General features: G+C 40.0%; 1 protein-coding gene across 1 annotated transcript; it reads left to right on the top strand.

Moving 5' to 3' along the window:
- The first annotated feature begins 7,627 nt into the window (after nt 1–7,627).
- capn1 (calpain 1) lies at nt 7,628–16,727 on the top strand. The gene is made up of 18 exons (XM_015016263.1): nt 7,628–7,791; nt 8,658–8,826; nt 9,858–9,941; nt 10,803–10,888; nt 11,456–11,530; nt 11,640–11,800; nt 12,308–12,468; nt 12,558–12,569; nt 12,734–12,945; nt 13,114–13,153; nt 13,237–13,302; nt 13,387–13,444; nt 13,572–13,636; nt 13,739–13,807; nt 14,496–14,574; nt 14,668–14,784; nt 14,960–15,018; nt 15,099–16,727. Exons 1-18 carry the CDS (start codon nt 7,652–7,654, stop codon nt 15,123–15,125), a joined length of 1,680 nt encoding a protein of 559 aa, XP_014871749.1. The 5' UTR covers nt 7,628–7,651; the 3' UTR covers nt 15,126–16,727.
- Nucleotides 16,728–18,189: the final 1,462 nt, after the last annotated feature.

Raw genomic sequence — 18,189 nt, 5'->3', positions numbered from 1 at the left:
AATTCATCTGTTGCAGTAGCAGAATGTCACTCTACATATCATCAATAAAATCAAACCTTTAACTTGCATCCATTTACTAAAAGAGGGGAACATCCCAAATAAGGAAATTTTTGTATTTATCTAAATAATCAGTGTCACACTTATTAGCAACGCTAACAATCCTTTTAAAGTATATTTACATGAACGCTGAACTTTTCTTGTCATCGAGAACACCCAAAAGCTTTAGTAAGCGATGTCACTTTTTAAAAAATGTTTCTCTGTACTAAATAAGTGGCAACAATCAATAGTGTGACACTGTGAGTTAAATAACTTTGAGTGAAACTGTAATCTACTCAAAGGAACGATGTAAGTTCACAGCACGCAAAGAGGAAGTTGGTGAAGGAACCGAGTCGTTTGAGTTGTCGGACCGGACGGCATTGAATTTTTATTTTTTTTATCCCAGGGGTTTTGAGTTTCCAGAATGTTTTACATTGGTGTGCATTAGATATTGTTTGACTCTGTGGGTGTGTTCAGCTTCAACAGTTCAGAGCCACGCTGATGTACCGTTTCTCTTTGATTCAACAAGCAAAGTAGCACAGAACTGTCTCAAACATTTTTGTTAAAATCCATTTTAATTGGACAGACTTTTTTTTTATTTCAGAAAATGTCTATGAAGTTGGATTTTTGCCTACACTTACCCATATTTACAGTCCCAATGAGTCTTAAAAACATTAAAAGAACTGAAACTGCAAGTAATTTAGTACGAGAAGATTCTATTGCTGTAAAGACTGATTTTTATTTTTTTTTTTTTCACTCACAGTATTAATAAGCCAGCAGACTGGCTGGTCTGGGGAGAGGTCATCCTGGGAACACAGTCTGCTCCCTATTAGCTTAAGCTAGCATGGCAGTTCCTAGACTTATTTTCAGCATGTCTGGGATCTCCATAAACTCTTTTGGGAGTTTCTAGAGATCTATCTTAGTGGTGGCAGGGTAATGGTGTCTTGTGTGCTCCGTGTATTACAGCTAGGCCTGTATGCAGCTTTTCAAGGTTTATTGTACATTTTCACACCAGCTGCAGCATGAATAGTGAGAGTCGCGGCTAGAGGTGCGTGTTGCTCCGCTTCCGTGTCGCCACCATCATTGAAGTAGTGATGGTGTTTCCTCCTCCGCAGCAAGATTGAAATCGGTGACTGTTCAGAAAAGTCCCACATGAATGATTGAGAGGAATTCAACAGAACCGTTCAAGCACAGAGGTGACGACTGTCAGGACGGCTGCAGGGGAAGAAAACTATTGAGCAACAGCTACATTTTAGCTTTAATATTAAAATATATTTTAATAACGGAGAACGCGGGAAAGTGTTAATCCTCATGTGAAGACTCCTTTAGAGCATCTTCAGTTACCTCAGATTCTCTTTTTATTGATTGAACACGGCGGGCAAATCTTTCCGTTAATCTCTACATGCTCAGAAGAAGACGCAACTCTGATCGAGTCTTTTAGCAGCTTTGATTAATTAAACCACTGAGGACACTCCTGTTGTTTCTAGGCATTACAGTGTGTGGATGAAAAATACATTTTAATGGATGTTTTTGCAGTTTTAGTGATTTCTCTGAATTTATTCTTTGGTGGGAAAATCTAACAGCATACTAAACTTTATAGGCTGAAACCTCACGTCTGTTGTTATGACTACGTTTAACGGTCTCATGAGAAGTTTCATAAATTTTGAATGTTGAAAGATCTGAGAGAGGAGCAGGATCTGCCGGGACGCTTAACGAACCGACCCGAACCGCAGGGAACGTTGAGCAGAAGAATAAAACGACGAGTTTTTCTTCTTCTGTCGCTACCCAGGCGTTCAGTCGGAACAATCGCTCCCTGGAGGATCGGTGGCGCTGTGCCCCACTGCGGATCCGGCCGCCCACGGGTCACTCCTGCGAAGGGAAGCTGGTCCATTTGGAGTGGGAGATTAGTTATTAATGCAAACATTAGGTGTTTGATTAAAATCACCAACACCTGTCTGAGATCTGTGGAAAATGTAAGTATGAAAGGGTGTTTCAGAAAGGCCTTACTGAAAAATAAACAAGTCAGTGTAGCGAACAATTGTAACAAGAATGCAGGGTTTTTATTTATTTGTAGGATGTGTAAACATAAGATGTGGTTTAATCTGTGAAAGAGAAACCATAAAAGCACATTTCCGAATTGTTCTCCGAGTGTGATCTGAACCTGTCGACCAACTTTTTTTTTTTTGCTCGTTTTGTCAAGACGGATCTAAGAGTTTAAAACGCAGCTTTTATGTCTCTGCCTTCTATTTTTACTTTCCAAAATCACTGAAGATAAGCAGCCTCTCTCTTCCACACCCAGCCAGTCAGAGAGTGATAAATATCACCTGTATTTAAATTGCTGTTCCATAAATAATAGAAACTGTTCATTTGAACTCCTACCGGATCTTTCAAGCTGACCCTTCTCTCTCTCTCTCTCTCTCTCTCTCTCTCTCTCTCTCTCTCTCTCTTTCTCTCTGACCTGGTCATGCTGCTTTGCAAAATGACCAGGCCATGTTTAATGACCCGGGTCATTAAGCAGATTCTTTGCAACATAATTCAAGAATCTGTTCTGTGATTATGCATGGATGCAGCCGTTGGGAGGTGGCTGCTGCTTATCAGTTGAACTTTGCTTTATTGTGTGCAACAACAAATCCATGTAAACTGCAACAAGCAGGCATCTGTAGCACCGACACAGATCTGGGCTTGGTTTAAAAGGTCTTGTCTTCAGAAAGCTGACAGGAAGCGTACACACGGTCAGTCCAACATGGAGTTTTATGACAGCAGAGGTTTACTCTGACTCCATATGCAAGATATGACTGGTTCCCTTCCTTGTCTGACAGATTATTTGAATGAGCCTGTGGGTTTTTTTTTTAATCATTTGCATGTTTTATAACTAATGATTGTAACACACAGCCTGTACTAAAGGAGTTGTTTTGCAAATGGAGAAGCGTCATTAGGTAACACAGTTGACCAAGCAAGACATAAATATCTGGTCTTAGTCACAGAGGTTGCTTTTCTTCACTTTTGTGAAAAAAACAATAACACGTTTGTCAGTTTTGTGTTTAAGAGTCAAAGTCACAAATGAAAACTACAGTTCACAAACGCCCGGATAAATAAAGGTTGACCAGACTTAAATTGTGGGTTTGTGATGATTTTGCATCAAATCTGAAGTGATTTTAAGACGCTTAACTGGAAGCAAAGCAGATGCAGTGTGATTGCTTGGCCTGTTCTGAAATGAAAAACTGACACAAACCGCGTTTTTAGAAAGAGGTTTCTCAACGTAACTAACTGTATGCTTCTGTACATTACGCCAATGTTCGGCTGACAAAAATACCTTTTAAAATTATGATCAAAAAGTTGATCTTGCTCTTTTGGGAGACTTCAAATGTCTTTTTGCCACATTTAACTTGGTGTAGCTATATTTGTTTTTTAAAATAAAAGGCTTCCATCTTGCCAGCTTAGTCCACAGCCACAACATACAGAGAAGATTATCACCAGATGATCCATACGACCCCTCTGGTTTGGAAGGCGTCTCTGTGGCTGATGTTTTATTACATTAAGTAAATGTCAGGAAGAGTCTGCTGAAACAAACATTACTTTATGTGGGGTTAATCAAATGGCATAAGGCGTCTGTTGAGGCCTTCTTAACATTACACTGAGTGTGAAGGTTAATTCTGAATAAAACTGGATTCCCAGCTAAATGAGGGTGTGCACACTTTAGCAGCTACATTATGGTCAATGTATTTTTTCCCCCCTAAAATATTTGAGTTTTGACTTTAAGTAAGAAGTTGTAGCTGCTGATTTTGAAGTTATTCCTCTTTAAGAATGATTATAAACCAGAATAATAAAAAAAGATGTACCTGGGACGGTCCAAACTTGGCAACAAGGCTGCTTCAGTCGTTATTTTGATCCGTTTTCAAACTGACGTCTTTATATCTGAATTTGTTTCTCTGGCCATTTGTCCCTGAAGTACTAAAAGAGATTTATTTTACAGTTTGAAGAATCTACAAAAACATGCCTCCATAAGACTGTCTTCTGCCTCTTTCTCTTAAAGTCTTACCCTTCCCAAAAAAAACAAAAAAAAAAAATGAGACGGAGAAAATCTGGTTGTAGCTCTTGTAATCACTCCACCATCTCGGCTCGCTGGGTCACTGAGCCCTTTCAAGATAATTTGACGTTTGATCCAGCGGGCGTTTTGCCAGCTGAGGGGAACAGAGCTGTCCCGATGGAGGGACGGCACACTCGCTCATCGGTCGCTCATAGCGCGCGCGCAGTCACAGAGATTATGTCAAACGCACAAATAAAACAGAGATCCGTCAGGGATCCCTTCCATCAGCCCGTTCAGTCATGAAAACCGTCGGAGCAGAAACGAGTAGACAAACAACCCAGCTGTCTCTGCACATTCCCTACGTGAGGCCCACGGTGCAGACAAACGTATAAAACAAGGCGGACTGTAGTCCTTAACACTTCAAAATGTAGTTTTGAATGGTCAGAAAAAGGTGAATTTCTTTTTTCCCTGCTGTGCGGTTGTCTCATGCGGCAGAAACATCAATAAAAATCATCACAAAGTGGCTCACAGCTGCTATTTTACACCTCTGGGACCAGACAGTGGTGCACTGCAGAAACATGTGCTCCTGTATTCATTGCTGCTTTACTAAAGTGAGAGGGAATAATGCTCCAGCTTGCTCAAAATGTCCTGCAAATGCATGTTGTGCTAAATCTAAACACGGGAAAGCTGAACACCATACGAATGCAAAAAAAGAGAAAAGCTTCATGTTTTGTAAAACCTGCTCCACTTCCATAATCCTTTCTTTAGACTTATGCTGTATTTGTTAGCTGGTCTTTGCTTCCTTCTGCATTTGCGCGCTTTTAGATCTGTCTTGGATTTCCCTTGTTGTGTACGTTTGGATCCCTTAAGCCTGTGGATAAATTACCCTGAACTGAATGAGTCATCCCAAAACGTTACGAGTCCAAGCTGCGGGGAGTTGTAATCTGTTCTTTTTCAGTGTGAAGGCAGAAAGAGGAAAAGAAAAAAAATCAGAAAGAAGGGGAGTCTCGGTCAGAAACAAACATAAACTGGAGCAGAATCCGTTAAGACATTTGTAGCAATGCTTTTTCTTTTCTTTTTTTGCACCTGGGAACGCCTATTGAATAGTTTTGAGGTTTTTCTCAGGCTCAGACACTAAAGTTCCTGCAAGTTACGACACCGATCTAGTCAGAGTTCATTTGTTATTGTTTTTTTTTTTTTCTCACAGCGTCTAAGGGTGGTGTTCACACTTAGCTGTTCAATTCTGAAACTGGGCAAGTCTCTGGTGGGCCTTATTGTGGCACGGCTTCTCCCAGAAGTGGGCTCGGCTTTGCAGGCAGGTTTTGGAAAGTTTCTGCTGCACATTGAAAGCAGATGCTGACCAACAAAAGTGGGCTAAATGCTCCTGGATGCAATGTGATGCTAGTGCACACTCATTAGCTCTGTGGTTAAGCTAAAACGACAGTTCTCCAACCTTCTTCCTTTTTTCTTTGTCTCTTCCATTGGCCTAAACCACAAATGGAGTTTTTTTTTCTGCTGGAAATTCTCCCATTGTATTCAATTACCGCCTTACGGTTTCTGTACGTGGCTTTTCATTTGGTCCTTGTGAGACTTTTTAGCACGAGTCTGAATTTATAGATACATTTAGCACGCTAGCATATCCAGTTCAATCATAGATCAAGATGGCCTGCTGCCTTTTTCTGACACAATAAAAACTTCCACAGTAGAAGTGTTGCAACTTTGAAATGCTAAATTTAGTCCACAGATGTCAAACGTTTGCTGTTCAGCTGTCAACACAGTGCTGACTTTACTTTTTCCTTATTCTGAGGTGTGTAGATGTCTGCACTGATAAATGACACACCTCTGCATGACGAATGCTCGAAGTGACTTTGGCTTCTTTGCTTTCTTATGAATTCAGGAAATGGTTTTTTGTTCCAGTTGGGAAACTCATTGCATTGAACTTCCATACCCAAATTGTCCCTTGATTTTTTTTTTTTTTTTTTTTTTTTTTATTTGGAAAAATAAATAAATAAAAGGTGAATATGTTCTGACAGCAGAAGTGGCTTGCTCTCTCCAGTTGTTGCTGAACATTTTATTTTTGCACCATTCCTCGTATTATGACAGTGGCACATCAAAAATGACGTGCAAAGCTGACTAATGCGACAGAACAAAGCCCCCTTTCTTTTTATGTCCATGTAAGATGTTTTTCAATGCTTGGTCATATATGGCAAGAAAGGAACAAGTCTGACAGCAGCCTAACCTTTTACTGCAGCTAGCTACTACAAAGGAGGATGTATGTGCTGCTGACCCCTGGGAGTTTGTAGAGGTGTAGATTTAGCACTTCAAGCTTGTTTGGAATGTTAAAAGGAAAATCTTGTCAGGAAAAAAAAACTCCCAAGCCACCGAATTTACAGGAGAAACTTTTTTTTTTTTTAATTCCTATGTCAAGCTGTTTTGTTTTTAGCTTTTTACTAGAAAAAATTCTCACTTCTCATGTTTGTTGGGGCTTTTTTCTTTGTAGTTTTCTGTTAACTTACTTTCATTTGGATACATGTTGGTGTATAATGACCAGCAGGATGCTAATCTGACTTGGACAGTATTTTCTTTTTTTCTTTGTCTTTTTTTTTTTTGGTGAGTTGCATTCTGTAGCTCCTTATCGAGTCTGTGCTGATTTACACTACGCTGAGACAGTCTTGCAGGCTTCAGCTCTGATTTGCACCCATATGCTAATCTGCCCAGCCACTGAAGAAAACGTTGAAATGAATTGGTGAAATTCCAGACATCGCTTTTATGCTTCTATGCTTCTGCAATAAATCTGAAATAAATCATTTAACCTCGACCATTACTCTTTTTGAGGATGATTTAATTTTTCCATGTCACAACAACAAATACAGTAGAGTAGAATGGTTTGGATCTGCTTCATACTGCCCCCTGCTGGACACCAATCATTGAATCAGATCTAATTTCCTAGACGTGAACCTATTTGCATCTACCTGTAATGCTTTAATTAAAAATAGATTAAAACAAAACAAGTACCTGTGTGTTTTCTTGGAAAGCAGAATCAATCACCTAAACATGTCAGGCTCTAGGCAAACTATTTCGGAGAAATTAACTCCGCCCTCCTCTGTGGTTCTTTACATGCAGCAGAGAAACCTGTTTGATTTGGAAAATAATTGCCGTTACACACATTCTGTGAAAAGATCTAACAGAGTTACTTGTAAACATTATTCACCTCATTTGTCAAAAGGGTGAGCAATGTTGTTTTCTTTAACTTGAGTTAAACCAGAATACTTTTTTTCTGTTCTTGTATTATTAATGCTTTGTATCAAAAAAAGTAATTATTTTTTGTTCGTTTTTTTAAAACCTTTATTCGCACAAAAACGCGAAACATTTACGTTGTTGATTTGGCTTAGTAGACTGACTCTGTGTAGTGCTCACTCTTACGTAAGCTTTCTACAGATCCAGAAGAAGTATTGAGCAAAAACCTGCAACGTTCTGAAGCTGTGCAGATGTTCAGATGAGATTCTGGACAAACAGTCCAGACTCCTTTGTTAAAGAACGTGAAATCCTTCATTGTGTTTTCTAGCGCTCTCTGCTTCTTCTCTTGTAATGCAGTTCTGGCAGTTTGGAGAGTGGGTGGAAGTGGTGATTGATGACCGTCTCCCGGTGAAAGATGGGAAGTTGCTGTTTGTCCACTCCGCAGAGGGGACTGAATTCTGGAGCGCTCTGCTGGAAAAGGCCTACGCCAAGTAAGAACACGGCTGAAAAAATCACAATCATTGTTGCAAATCCCTTTTTGTTTTTTTATACACTTACTGGCCTTATCTGGTCCAGATTGTTAGTACTGGGTTGGGTCTCCTGTTACCTTCAAGATAAGCTTTCATGGCATTGATTCAACAAGGCGTTGGAAACGTTTCGCTGATATTTTGATGGGGAAATGTTTTCTGATTTGGATCTGGATATTTAAATGCATTTACTTTTCTTAATTGGATTTAATAGGTCGTTATTTGTATCGACAAGCAATTGAAAATGTCTACCAAATAAACTGGCTTTGTGCTTGTACAAACTTTTGAGAGCTATTGCTAAGCTATGAGGATTAGAAAAATTTCCTGTTTTTTGAGGTTGCAATCTACTTTTTTTTTTTAAAGAAGAAAATAATTTAAATATGTTGTGAATTTTTTTTTTATCTAAGCAATTTTATTGTTCATAAGTCTGTAAGGAGAAAAAAAGAGCAGTATTTGCAAACTGACAGCTCAGCTTTAAAGCGGCTCTAGTATGACACCTAGTGGTTGTCCAGCATAATAAACTGGTCATGATTTCAGAAGGGGTTCAATGGCCGAGAGCTGCAGCTGCGTCAGTTGACAGCTGTGGTCTCAGTTGTACGACTGACATACAGTATTGTTCATATAAACACATGGCTGCCACGTTTACACAGTTTCCCATATTAGTGCAACGTGAACATGAGACTGATGATACCATATATAAACAGGAAACACTGCAACTGTAGTTTACTTAAGCTTTGACATAAATAACGCAGCGTGATGTGTTTCCGCTGTTGCCGCCTCTCGTTTCCTTGGAGACCCAATTCATGCGCCAGAACTGCTTTGGTCCGCAGGCTGAACGGCTGCTATGAGGCTCTGTCAGGCGGCAGCACATCAGAGGGCTTTGAGGACTTCACCGGAGGCGTGACGGAGATGTTTGAGCTGAAGAGCGCCCCCTCAGACCTCTTCAACATCATCAGCCGAGCCGTGGAGAGAGGATCCCTGCTCGGCTGCTCCATCGACGTCAGTGCTAATGGTTTACTCAGATTCAAGACGATAATGTAGTTCTGTCACAGATTCTGAACGTTTTCTCAAACCGTCTTCTAACACGCTTGTGTCAAACTCAAGACATGGGGGGCCAAATCTGGCCCGCCGTAAGTTTTCATGAGGCTCTTCAGACTCTAGGGTGGCACAGTAGACTAGATATGAAAGTCGTAAATTCTGTAGTTTTTTATTTTTATTTTTTTTAAGAGGACACACATCGAGGGAAAGTTTAAAAAAATGAAATCCCCTAATTTTTTAAAACTTTATTTTGGCTAAATAAATTTGAATCAGAGCTTGATATGGTGTCTTGTGTGTTTATATGCATATAAACATAAAACAAGAGATACATTTTTCATTTTTCCTCAATGTAAGTTCTCTTTATAAAAATAAATAAAAAAACCTACAGTATTATGACCTTATAGTCTAAATATCTTCTTATAACCTATAATATAGTATTGTGTTTGGGGTGGGAAACAGGTTTTAGCTGAAGCCACTAGAGGGCAGAGACGCTTACACAACCAATGCTGCCAGGAATCCAGTGTGTCAAGGGTTTTGATCAGGACCTTTATTTGCAGACAGGGAGCACTGAACTCTGCAGCGAAGGACATTCTGCCTGGTAAATTTACCTTCCGATACTTTAGTTTCTGTATGACGAACCAGCGCTCTGACAAGGGGGAAAAAAACTAACAAAAAACGTTGGACCTTTCTCCATACATGATGAAAAGGTGAATCATTGATGATCAGAATGTTCCTTTGCTCTGTTGCAATGCTGCAGTCGCATTACAGCAGATGTTTGCAGGTGTGAATAGTTCAGAAACCAGAGCTCCAGAAACGTTACTGATTTTTTTAGCTGCCACAGTAATAAATCTGAGCTCGTGTCCGCGTCTCACAAGACGTCACATGCACTGCTGGGTTGTAGCTCGACCAAGCATGATGAGATTTCCCCGCTCCAGATAAATATCTCGGTGACCCCTATTCACAATGCATGTGTTGCATTGTCTCTTTCACAGATCACCAGTTCGTCAGACATGGAGGCCGTCACATTCAAGAAGCTGGTGAAGGGCCACGCCTACTCCGTGACCGCTGTGCACGAGGTGAGCCGTCATGCTGGAGGACGTGGGGGTCGGGATCGGGCCTGTCACCTTAACAAATGTCGCTGGACGATAAATCGTCCCAGAAGTTATTGCGATAAACGATAATATTGTTGTTTTGAGACCATTTTCAAGTAATATAATAGTAGAAATGCAAGAAAATGTTCCCAAAGGTCAACAGTTTTTAAATTCTAATGAGCATTTAGCGCTGGAAGACATTTTAAATATCCCAAATAAATCAATAGAAATAAATAAAATGAAGTGTGAAGTTTGTAAATAAAATTATTCTTCAAAAAAAGTGGTTTTTAAGACCAGAGCACCTGACTGAAAACTTTTTATCAGCCAGTTTTTGATCAAAAAGAGAGAAAAGGGAAACAAAAAATTATGCAAATGGAAATTATTGAGCTTGTTTTAATTTATGATGTGATTTATTATTTATTGCAACAAGGCTAGTCGGGATCAAAAAACAAATGCGAATTTGGAATTGACTGTTTATTGTCTCAGCACTCACATGGATGAGCGTATAAACTGGAGTCCGCTCTGAAACTCCAGCAGAGTCCTGAGCCGCATGCCGTAAAGTCTGGCTTATTGGGACTTTAATTGACCTCATAAACTAATTAATGGCGTATAGTCATTGATTAGAAACAAAGTGCACACGCTGTGCAACAGATGCTTGTTCTGCAGCAGCATCAGTGATTGATTCGTTTGGTACGCACAGAGCAGCAGACTTCGGGTTGTGAGGCAAACGGGTCGCTTCCTGTTTATGAAGGTTTTGCGGCTGGAATGCAGCTGTTCGTTTTTAGGTGTCTGTGCTCTACATGTGGCGACGCTAAGAATAAACACAAGCGGTTTCTTTGCCTGAAGGTGATGTACAGAGGAAACCTGACCAAGCTGGTCCGCATCAGGAACCCCTGGGGGGAGGTGGAGTGGACCGGGGCCTGGAGCGACAAGTAAGGTCTTCCACACACGGATTTGGTTTCACTGTTTTGTGCTTTTGTGATGTAAAGTTCTTTTTTTCCCTCAACTGAGATTTACAAATTTTGGGTTGGGGGGGGGGGGGGTAGATGAGAAATTACTGTCAATATGGAAGAAATCGCTCCTTTTCTAGTTGGGTAAATTGATGTTTATTTTTATTTTTATTTGGAGGCTGAACCAATTCAAATATTTGCAGGAGTGTATAGTGGGATAAATTTGCGCCATAATTTTGTTATCTATTGCTTGTAGATATCGAAAAGGTTGGCTGAGTAGTACAGGAGTTAGAAATAATATTGGTAATCATCAATATTAATCGATATCAATAATTATCCAGTTTCCCATCGTTGTGTTGTGCTGATTTTCTCCCTTCATTCCACACCATTCCCACTTGGGCATTCCCGCTTTGGGGAATGCCTAAGTATGAAGTGACTTCTGGGAACTAAATTTAAAACTGCATTTAAAAATATCTGAGATGGACCTTAAGTAGAAGTCTATCCTGTGCCATTTATTTGTTTATTTTCCGTTCTTTATAAATTCTTCAGCTCCAGAGAATGGGACTCCGTGGATGGCTCCACCAGAAGTCAGCTTCAGAAACGCAGTGAAGACGGGGAGTTCTGGTGAGTCTAACAGAATAGAGACCCAGCCTAGTAAATTATTTCAACGTTTACACCCGTACCCCCACCTTTAGACAAGGTCATTTGAGCCAGACTTATTTCCGTCTTCCAGGATGTCCTACAGTGACTTCCTGCGGGAGTTCACCCGTCTGGAGATCTGCAACCTGACGGCGGACGCCCTGCAGCACTGCCAGATGAAGAAGTGGAACACGTCGCTCTTTGGCGGCGAGTGGAGGAGAGGCAGCACCGCTGGAGGTTGCAGGAACTACCCAGGTACTGACCGACGACGAGGAGACGGCAGGAAGAGATGGAACCGGGGCCAGAGATTGTAACTTGATTTTGTTGCCACATTTCAGGAAACAAAACGTTCATCCAAAAAAAATCCCAAGTCCCATGTCAAGAGTCTCATGGTGTTAAACTTGCTAAATGGAAAACGCTAAATGCTTCTTTTATTTGTATAAACTTTGTTATTTTGTTGAAAAGAAGCTGTTGTAGAGGGATGTGGGGAAGATTTGGACTCTTGTCTGGAAGGAATGTGGACAAGTGACTCTTATTTAAGCAATAATCAATGACACAGTGCTCTTCTTCCTAAATATTTTTGGGAATTCCATTCGTACGTTTTTTGTTTTTTTTTGTTCTTACTATATTTTTCTCCTGATTTTAGAAATAAACATCTGAATTCTCATTTAGTATTTCATGCATAAATAAATCCTCGTTCAGTATCGACCTGTAGTTCTCGTGGAAGGTGATCAGGCTGACCTTTTGCCCTCTCGCCTACAGCGACATTTTGGCTGAATCCTCAGTTTAAGATCATCCTGCAGCACCCCGACGCCCCCGGCCAATCGGACTGCAGCTTTTTGGTGGCTCTCATGCAAAAGGACCGCAGGAAGAAAAGACGAGAGGGCAAAGACATGGAGACCATCGGGTTTGCTCTGTATGAGGTCAGCAGCGCTCTGTGCAGATATCGGTTTCATTTTATTTTCCTTCTTTTTAAATAATCTCTTATTTTGTCTTGTGTCTCTTTTTACAGGTTCCAAGAGAGGTACTAGTCTACATATTTATTTTCCTCCAATAACTCTTAGTTGTGAGGGCAGGTTTCAGCCTAGAAGCGAAGCATCAGGATGAAACTTCTCCGCAGTCTCTGCGTGCATTTTTCAAACGACGGCCCTAAGAAAACGCGTTGCCGCTTCTGTCCGTCTCCCTTAGTTCGTGGGGAGCTCGGGGGTCCACCTGAAGCGAGACTTCTTCCTCACGCACGCCTCCAGCGCTCGCTCGGAGCAGTTCATCAACCTGAGGGAGGTCAGCTCACGCCTGAAGCTGCCCGTCGGGGAGTACGTCATCGTCCCCTCCACCTTTGAGCCCAACAAAGACGGCGACTTTGTCCTGAGAGTCTTCTCCGAAAAACCTGCCGGCTCCGAGTGAGTGACGCTAAAGGTTCTGACGAAATGCTGCTAACGTTGTGACAGCTGTTATGTTTCTATTTTCATGGTTGAGATCATGCAGAACGAAATGTTAGTCAAGGGTTGCCGTCTACTGAATAATGTCTTGTCAAAAGGACATAACCTATTTTCTCTTCTGGCTGTCAGGGAGCTTGATGACAAAGTCGTTGCAAATCTTCCACCAGAGGTGAGAGGAGGCGATTGGTGCACTTAATCTACAAACTAAATTTCTATGAGGAAAGTGTCATTAAGGCGTTTGTTGTGTTTCAGACTAAACTTGATGAGAGCCAGATTGACGCAGGCTTCAAGAGTCTCTTCAGGCAGCTGGCAGGCAATGTAGGCACCCCATAAAACTCACAGTGACTGTGTTGAACTGGCAAAGGTGTAATTAATTCAGTTGAACTTTGTTTGGCCCAACAGGACATGGAGATCAGCCTGACTGAGCTTCAGACTATACTGAACAGGATCATGAGCAAACGTTAGTCATTTGAGAAAACTATTCAACTATTTTGTTTTATTGAAGTCTGTGTTGTCATTTCTCTAATACCAGTATATGATTTGTTCACCAATAAATACTAATTTCCCTGCTTTTCTTCTACTGCCAGATAAGGACCTGAAGACGGACGGCTTCTCTAAAGAAGCTTGTCGCAGTATGATAAACCTCATGGACGTATCCTTGAAAATGAGATGAAATTGTGACTGAGCTGCCTGGATCTGTAATTTACATTCCATGTTTTTGAAATCCCAAATGTTCCTGAACTTTGCAACCCAGGTGGACGGGAGCGGGAAGCTGGGCCTGACGGAGTTCCACGTTCTCTGGGAAAAGATCAAACGATACCTGGTGAGATTCAGCACTAAAGCCTCAGTCAGCGAGCTGCAAACGACCTGAATTTAAATCCCTAATCCAGACTTGGTGATTAGGAATGCCATAGCTGACCATTGCTGTGGATCCGATTCCATGCTAAAGTATTTACCTGTCGCGTAGCAACCACAAACTAGAATTTATTTATTATTATTTTAATCTGACGGATCATCAGAAAAATGACATGTACATATGAAGCAGGATGGAAAAAAAAAAGATAGAAAGTGTGGCTAAACCAATCAGATTTCACCAATCTGATTAGTGTGGCTAAACCAATCAGTTTTCACCAATCTGATTAGTGTGGCTAAACCAATCAGATTTCACCAATCTGATTTGTGTGGCTAAACCAATCAGATTTGGGGTATAAGATTTGGAGTCTTATACCCCATTTTTTATATGGTCTGTCATATAAAATCCCAATGAAATACCATGAAACTTAAGGTAACATGATAAAATATGATAAACGTCAACAGATATTAATACTTTATACCCTGTGCTTGAGATTTGGGGTTTGCTGAAGTACTAATGACCAATTTATAACACAAACATTCCCATTTTTCTTTTCAAAGTATTGTGTATCTTGACAACCCATTTTAATAAAACTGAATGGTTTTATGTCTAACTTGTCTTTTCTTCCTCTGTCTCTCTGTTACTTCTACCTCATCAGACTATATTCAGAGAGTTTGATTTGGACAAATCGGGAACCATGAGCTCCTATGAGATGCGGATGGCCCTTGAATCTGCAGGTGCCCTTCTGTTTAACATGAATAAAGAAGAAAAACAATCAATTGAGACACATTTTAACCCTTGATTGTGCTGTTTCATCCTCGCCGCTGCAGGCTTCAAGCTGAACAACCATCTGTTCCAGCTGATCATCCTGCGGTACACGGAGGAAGACATGGCCATCGACTTCGACAACTTTGTCACCTGTTTGGTCCGGCTGGAGACGATGTTCAGTAAGATACTTTGATTTTACCCCCTTTTGTGACCTAAAGAAAAACCCGATATTGCTTGTATCCCGACTCTCTTTTGAAAGAAAATTACCCAGAAGGAAAATCTGCACTGGTTTTGGTCTGTTTTTAACAGAAAATGTAAGATGCAAATGGGTTTCCTACGCTTTTGTCTCAACAGAAACATTTACAAACATGGACACGGATGGAGACGGTCAAATATCCCTTAACTTCTTTCAGGTAGAGCCTGAACTCTGAATGGTATTTTAATTCATCCTGCAAACAAACTGTATTCATTTCCTGCTCTCCTCGTTCCACAGTGGATCACTCTGACCATGTTTGCCTAGAGATGAGTGGAGTCCATGAACCACATCCCACTGCAACTCCAGGCCCATTATTCCCAGATTTTTTTTAATTTTTAACCTTTTTACCAGTGCCTTCACTGCTCTCTTCTCCTCCAGGATGCTCTCTGCTGAGGCCTTGTGATGCTAAAACAGACAGACTCTGTGACTCCAGTGCCTGTATCGGAAATGTGCCAATTCTTTATTCGTTGCATGTTTTGCCAATTGAACAGAGCTCACTCTGGGTGCTAATGTTTTTGTTTTGTTCTTGTTTTACCCTCAAGTAATGCTGATAAACTATATAGACATAAAAAAATTAATGGTTGGGTCTAAGTGGGTGGACACAGGGTTGTGCTTTTGTTGCATTTTTTTTTTATATCCACAAAATCTTTACTTTTTTACCACACATCCAAGTGTTTTCTTTCACCAAGAAGAGGATTCTGCAGTCATTTGCTTTAGTTTCATTTTATCCTTCAGACTTCGAGTTTGAAACGACCACCTGTGCACTCGTGGTCATTTGGCAACTCATAGAGTTTTATCTCTTTTCCTCACCTTCTCTGATTCACAAGTATTAACGCTTCTGCTATGATTTCTTTAAATTCAAAAATGCAAACATTGCTCTAAAACCTCAAATTTTAAATGTTAGGGAATTATTAGTTGATATTTTTCTCTCATACTAATCCATTAAAATCTTTTCTTTTTTTTTACGTGGGCCACCTGAAGCTTTGCAACACCTCAGTCCATTGATGCAAGCAACAGAAAATGAGAGCAAGCATCTGAAAATCATGCCTAGCATTTAACGTAAACAAATATATGCAATATTACATAATGGATGTTTGCAGCAGTGCTGCTGGCCTGGCATGTTAATGTTCTTGTGCCATACTTCTTCTACTCTCTTATCAGCTTTCCTGCAGCATTACTGAGGTCTGGTGGTTTATGCACTGTATCATAGAGAATGTCCTGTTTAGCTTTTATTATGCTCATTGTTATTATGCATGGCGTTTCGGACTGTTCTGAAATATCCTGGGTGCAGGACGACCTTTAACCTTTTTTGTAACGGCTGGATTTTATACTCTGGCAAAGGGATTATGTCAACATGTGTCATCATGAAGTGTAAGGTGAACGTGAACATTTTTGCAAAGCGGATGGAAAATGTGTGCATGAAGTGTCAAATGTAAAAATGTTCTGCTTTTAAGAATGGGGTTTTGTTTTTTTGTTTTTTTATTACTACTATGATGGGAGCAAGATTTTGAGATCATGTATAATGTTGCAACATTAAGCCTTTAAGTGTTTCATATACGGGGGGTAAAGAGGTAAAAGACATGTTTGCCATTTAAAAAAAATTAAATACATTTTGTAAATGGGAGAACGGCAATGAGTGACCTGCGTCTTTAAATCGTTCAAACCAACCCCTTTGACTTGCATCATTGCTGACGCTCTTGACCTTTGCAGCATAATGCTTATGCAATGTTGTGTAAAGTTTACGCGGGGTGATTTTTCTCGGGGTCGCTTTGTACCCATCCATCATGCAATATTGTGGTTTACGTCGGTGCTTTCTGTCAAATCTCTGCACACACTTTGAAAATAAAAAAAATATGAGCCTTTGAATTCACCGTCACCAAAGTGTTTTGTTTTCTGAAAGTTTGAACCTGAGATCACAATTATGAAAAAAACAAGTCAAATAGAAGTGATTTTAAAGTTTATTCTCTGAACTACAGTGAGCCAACGTAGGGTCAGTAGGTCAGGGGTGATATGCCCTGTCGTCCTAGTTTTAGTAGAATATGAGCTGCAGTAGCGTTCTGGTCAGCAGCTGATTTTTATTTATTTATTTTTAAGTCAATTTGACTGAAGATGAACATGTGGATTGGCTTCTCTAGATCTCGTTGAGGGTATTAATCCTTTAATCCTGGAAATGTAATTCAGATGATAGAAGACTGACTTTGTAATCGTCTTTGTGTCTCTGAAGGTTCAGGTCTGACTCCATTACTACACCCAGATTTTGGACCTGATCTCTGGTTTCTAGCTGTAATAACTGAAACTGTATGTTGACTCCATCTCATTCCTCTTTTGATCCAAAACTAATTACTTCAGTTTTGTTTGTTCAGCTGGAAAAAACATCCCCACATGGGTTTTTATTTTCATTTTCCAAGCTAGGGACATTGCAATATAAAGCTGTGCATCACTGGATGACTCCCAAACAGCTGGATGTTGTCTTGGTCTTTAACTTATGGAAGCTGACATTCCACTTTTTGCAGGATTTCTCTAAGAATGAGCTTTTAACCTCAGTCACCGTCCTGTTGACCATATGGAGGTAGCAAGATGAACGGTCTGCATACATCCTTGTTTGTCACAGCTCAAGTTTTAAACTTTTTAAGTATAGCTCTTCTTGTATACATTGGCGACATAAAAACTTGCTTTGTTTGCCTCACTTGAAGGCCAAGTTTTACATTTTGAAGAATAGATGAGACAAAAAAAAAAAAATCATGGACTACTAATTAAAAGTTGAAAAAGCATAAATTACAAACATTCTTCAGTTAACATTTATTTCAAACTATAAAACAGGTAATTTTGTAAAAAGTTTTTTTTTATTTTTTTTTTAGGGTTTTTGTTTTCCTTCTACTTCACAGATCTTTACCAGATGTGACGGATGTAGCCACCATCCACACCGCAACGAACCACATTAAACAAGCTGAAAATTTTAATAAATAGCACTTTTAGTAGTAACAGTCATTAAAAGAAAACACAAGCGGTAAAATACCTAGTACAATATACACGTTTCAACCCCAAAAAATATTAAGATCGGTACAGAAAATGTGTCATCGTTAAGTTAAATTGTAGTTATTTTACAAGATGATCACATAAGTTAGAACAAATATGCCTTTTAAAAAAAAATACAAAACAAAACTGAGAAGTGACTTATTGTCGAGCCACCTTTTAGGGGAATGTATGTCCTATAGGCTCAGAGAGACATGTTTATGTTTTTGTCATATTTACACAAAATCCCAGACAAAAAAAAAAAAAAAAAAAAAAAAGGGGCTTGGGGGGGGAGGATATTCTCCTTGAAGTGACA

This window comes from Poecilia latipinna, unplaced genomic scaffold (assembly GCF_001443285.1).
Source record: "Poecilia latipinna isolate Pla-1442-1.1 unplaced genomic scaffold, P_latipinna-1.0 Scaffold2001, whole genome shotgun sequence".
NCBI lineage: Eukaryota > Metazoa > Chordata > Actinopteri > Cyprinodontiformes > Poeciliidae > Poecilia > Poecilia latipinna.
This window is presented reverse-complemented; position numbering and strand designations above follow the sequence as displayed.